This window comes from Nematolebias whitei, chromosome 4, assembly GCF_014905685.2.
Source record: "Nematolebias whitei isolate Nwh7 chromosome 4, NemWhi1, whole genome shotgun sequence".
NCBI classification, from domain to species: domain Eukaryota; kingdom Metazoa; phylum Chordata; class Actinopteri; order Cyprinodontiformes; family Rivulidae; genus Nematolebias; species Nematolebias whitei.
This window is the reverse complement of record NC_056501.1, coordinates 20,762,613-20,767,271: the sequence shown is the minus strand read 5'-3', so window position 1 is coordinate 20,767,271 and position 4,659 is coordinate 20,762,613. Positions and strand designations below refer to the sequence as shown.

At 38.5% G+C, this 4,659-nt stretch overlaps 1 protein-coding gene across 1 annotated transcript in view; it reads left to right on the top strand.

The window, feature by feature from the left end:
• LOC119408719 (protocadherin alpha-3) overlaps positions 1–4,652 on the top strand; it is a gene marked incomplete at its 3' end in the record, with an annotated part of 7,546 nt that extends 2,894 nt beyond the window's left edge. Inside the window, 1 exon segment of the mRNA XM_037675560.1 lies at positions 2,841–4,652. Coding sequence (XP_037531488.1) covers positions 2,841–4,652 — 1,812 coding nt within the window.
• Between the last annotated feature and the right edge of the window lie 7 nt (positions 4,653–4,659).

Genomic DNA, 4,659 nt, shown 5'->3' with positions numbered 1-4,659 from the left:
ATATATATATATATATATATATATATATATATATATATATACATATAAATATAAATCACGGCATACAAAGTTCAAAACACAAGACTAGAACAATAAGATAATAAGATATTTAAACTAGTTAAAACTTTTTTGTAAAAAAAAATACACAAGAGTACCTGTTCATAAATGCACAAATTAACATGTTTTATGTCTTCATTAGTGTGTAAAGGGAAAACTATTGATCACTTCATCAGTTTCCAGTTCTGCAAACGTTTCCCAGAGGGGCTGCAACATTGGAGACAATAAAATGAGTCAATCTTGATGCAATCAGAGTAACACTCACATGCAGTATGATATGTGGTTCAAATGAAATGTCCTTACAAGTTGGGAACAATATTAAGCAACATCAAAAACAAAAATGTCATATATTATAATTTTAAAGTATGCAAACGCATACAAGAGACCATGAAGCATAATCCCTATGAGACATAAACAATTTCAGAGCATATCTAATCTCAATAATACTGAGTAAACTGATGCATATGCTGATTTTATTAGAAGGATAGTTCAGATTAAAACCCTGAAAGATAAATGGAGTGAAACTGTGACCTACAAACCCATGAATGATTGAATTTTCCACATAGCTGTTGAGGTATGGTGGACCAGGTGGTCTCCATGTTTGTGTGTGTTCATGTGAACATAGGTGATTGCTGTGTGTATGTGTTGGGTACGACACAAACACATTATAAAACTAAGCACTTTGGTCAGTCATTGTGGAGCATTACTGTTATTAAAATTGAGGTTTAACATATAACTGTTGCTGTGAGATGATGATTAATATTTTCAAATCAAATCATGTTATTTTCTGAATGGAAATAGGACAGGGGTTTCTGAATCTGGTGCCTAATCCCAGGATTACACAGTGAGAAATCTGCCTAAGCGCATGACTGCTGTCTCTGTGGAGATGTAGAGAAACAGTGAAATATCCCAAAATAAAACACTACTCATTGATTAATTTTTGTCTGCATCTCTTTTAAATGCACATAGATCATCTTCCAAATGTGCATTTATGTGTGTAGCTCTATTAAATGCACAATGGGAAGAGGATCTATCTTGACACATATTGGAACACTATCCATCCATTATATTTTACCTGCTTCTTCCATTTTGGGTCACGGTGGTCGCCGGTGCCCATGTCCAGCAATCACTGTGCGAAGGGCGGGGTACACCATGGATGGGTCGAAAGTCCATCACAGGGCCACATAGAGACAAACGAGACAAACAACCATTCACTCTCTCATTCACACCTAGAGACAATTTAGAGTTACATACCAGTCAGCCTAACATACATGTTTTTGGCTTGTGGGGGAAAACCGGAGTACCCGGAGAAAACCCATGCATGCACGGAGAGAACATGCAAACTCCACCCAGAAAGGCTTTGGACTTAGGATTTGAACCAGGGACGCTGCTCGCTGAGAGGCAGCAGCTCTACCAGTTGCACCACCGTGCTGCCCAGTTGGAACACTATATTTATATTAATATTTATATATAGTTTAAGGCTTTATAAACATTTCCCATACTCTTGTAATGCTCTTCACAATGTTCTAAACTCTTAAACCTACATCATTTTAACAATATATGCATATATACTGTACAGCACTGCAACATTTTACTAAACAGCTCTGCAGAACAGCAGCTCGGTTCCAGTCCGGCTCGGCAGACCTACTCTGCAGTGATGAAACCCAACCCCTATCCAGGTTGATGCACACATGGATAATTGAGCTTCAGGAATCTTAAGGATTATTTTGTGATTTGCCTGTCAGTTCTGTGAGCTTAATAAATAGATTGTTACTTCTGACTTTGCTTTGAAAAACGTTCTCTCCATTTTGGCAGAAAGCAGCGGCCAGAAGCACTGTTGCCTTCTGGGTAGTGTTTCTTTTTATTTTTACTTGCGTTATAGTGTAGGCTTATTGAAAGAAAATTACAAGAAGGCGGCACCTGTCTAAAGTTATCGCCTACCATCCCAATCACGTGTGTAATGTTATCCTAAAGTTAACAATCTTGTGTCGTGTACAATTTTACATTGAAAAGACATGAAAGATTGAGTCCACGAAAGTCAAACAGCAAAGTTGTAATGGATTATGTGTGCATATATATATATATATATATATATATATATGTATATATAAATATATATAGCTGTACAACTGAAATTCTCTCAAACGATCCTGCACTGTTCCAAACAGTATGTCTTTTTTGTTTGTTCAGAAAAAAAGTCAGCTAATAATAATAATAATAATAATAATAATAATAATAATAATAATAATAATAATAAACATTTTTTTAACATATAGATAGTCTTTTTTCATGGGGAGGGGGATCTTCTCAACATTTTTTTTTCATTCACCATAATATTATCATGATACTGAAAAACGGGTAAAACATTCTCCATCCTTTCAACAAAATTCTAACTGCCTGTTTTGTTTCATAAAACATTTTAGTTTTTTGAGACAAGAATGTCACTGAGATGTGCAGATTGACTATTTCACCACCTGGCGTAGCTGTTGGTCCATCTGAACCAGCCCTTATAATAACCAGGCACCTAGTGTTTGCAATCCAGATGAACATCCCAGTCTTTGTTACAAAAGCATGGGGGAAGGGTACACAACACTGGACGTTACACTCATCTCTTTCAAAAGGTTTTTATTCTATTTTTCACTTCAGTTGTCCTCCTTGGATGGGAAATATTCACATTTTTAATTTGTTTTGGGAAGAGATGTCTTTGTTTTATCGATGGAGCCATTTGGGGATATATCTGTGCCTTTATCTGCTGTATGGATGTTGGCTGACGGTGTACGGACAGCTCTCTTATTCCGTGTCTGAGGAGGCAAACCCAGGGACTGCTGTAGGAAACATTGCAAAGGACCTAAACCTGAATGTCCAGGAGTTGGAATCTCGAATGTTTCAAATCGTTGCTGGATCAAAGAAAAAATACTTGGAGGTAAACCTAAAGACAGGCATGATGTTTGTCAGTGGTAGGATAGACAGAGAGGAGCTCTGCTCAGATGAACCTAAATGCTCGCTCAGTGTAGAAGCTGTGATAAGCAACCCTTTGAAATTGTATCGCATTGAGGTGGAGGTCTTAGATGTGAACGACAACGCCCCGTTGTTTTCCACAAACCAGCAGAATCTCTACATCGCAGAGAGTACTTTGCCAGGAGTGAAATTTGCTTTGTCTGAAGCAGTTGATGCAGATATAGGAAGAAACGGGGTCAGTTCTTACAAATTAAGCCATAATGAGCATTTTTCTTTGTCCGTGAACAAAGCAGGTGACGGTGTTTCTGCAGAGCTCATGCTGCAGAAAGCATTAGACCGAGAGAAGCAGCCTGTGATCACCATGACGCTGATAGCTGTGGATGGAGGCACTCCTCCAAAGTCAGGTACCTCACAGATTTATGTTAATGTGTTAGATATTAATGACAATATTCCACTTTTCAGTGAGTCTCTCTATAAAACCAAAATTATGGAAAATGCACAGCTTGGCACAACAGTGATTACTGTGCGGGCCACGGATGCAGACGAAGGTGTAAATAGTGAGATTGTTTATTCATTAAGAAGCAAAGATCAAGATCATGTGCTGGATATTTTTGCAATTGAACCCCATACTGGTGTAATTACTGTTAAAGGTGATATAGACTTTGAGGAAAGAAGGGCTTTTGAGATACGTGTAGAGGCCAGTGATAAAGGTCAGCCTCCCATGTCTGCTCACAGCAAGGTTCTGGTGGAGGTAGTGGACCTAAATGATAATGCCCCTCAGGTCACAGTGACGTCACTATATCAAACAGTCAGAGAGGACACAGCTGCAGGGACTGTGGTGGCGCTTGTGTCAGTGCTCGATAAAGATGGTGGAAAAAATGGTGAAGTGAGGGTTCAAATTGTTGATGAGTTCCCATTTAAACTTGTAATAAATTACAAGAATTATTATTCTCTGTCAGTAATTGGGCCACTGGACAGGGAAAGTGTTTCTGCATATGTAGTTACTATTGTTGCAGATGATAAAGGGAGCCCAACACTTTCGAGCACACGTTTGATTTTAATAAATGTTTCTGATGTAAATGATAATCCACCAAAGTTTTCAGAACAAGAAATAAATGTGTATTTGAAAGAAAACAACCCTGTTAGAGCAGTGATTAAAACAGTGACTGCAAATGATGCTGATAGTGGTGAGAACAGCAAGGTGAGCTACTCATTTGTAGATGAAAACAATAAGAGAACACCTTTATCAACACTAGTGAATATTAATTCAGAGACAGGAGATATAGTCAGTCTGCAGAGTTTTAACTATGAGGAGTTGAAAACATTTCAGTTTAAAGTTCAGGCCACAGACTCTGGTGTTCCTCCACTCAGCACCAACTTGACTGTAAATGTTTTTATCCTGGATGAGAATGACAACAGTCCAACTATTCTGGCTCCTTATTCTGAGCTCGGTTCTGTTAACAGTGAGACCATCCCCTATTCTGCTGAAGCGGGCTACTTTGTAGCAAAGATCAGGGCTGTGGATGCAGATTCTGGATACAACGCGCTGCTTTCTTATCACCTGTCTGAGCCCAAAGGAATCAACCTGTTCAGGATTGGAACCAGCACCGGGGAGATCAGGACTAAGAGGAGAATGAGCGACAA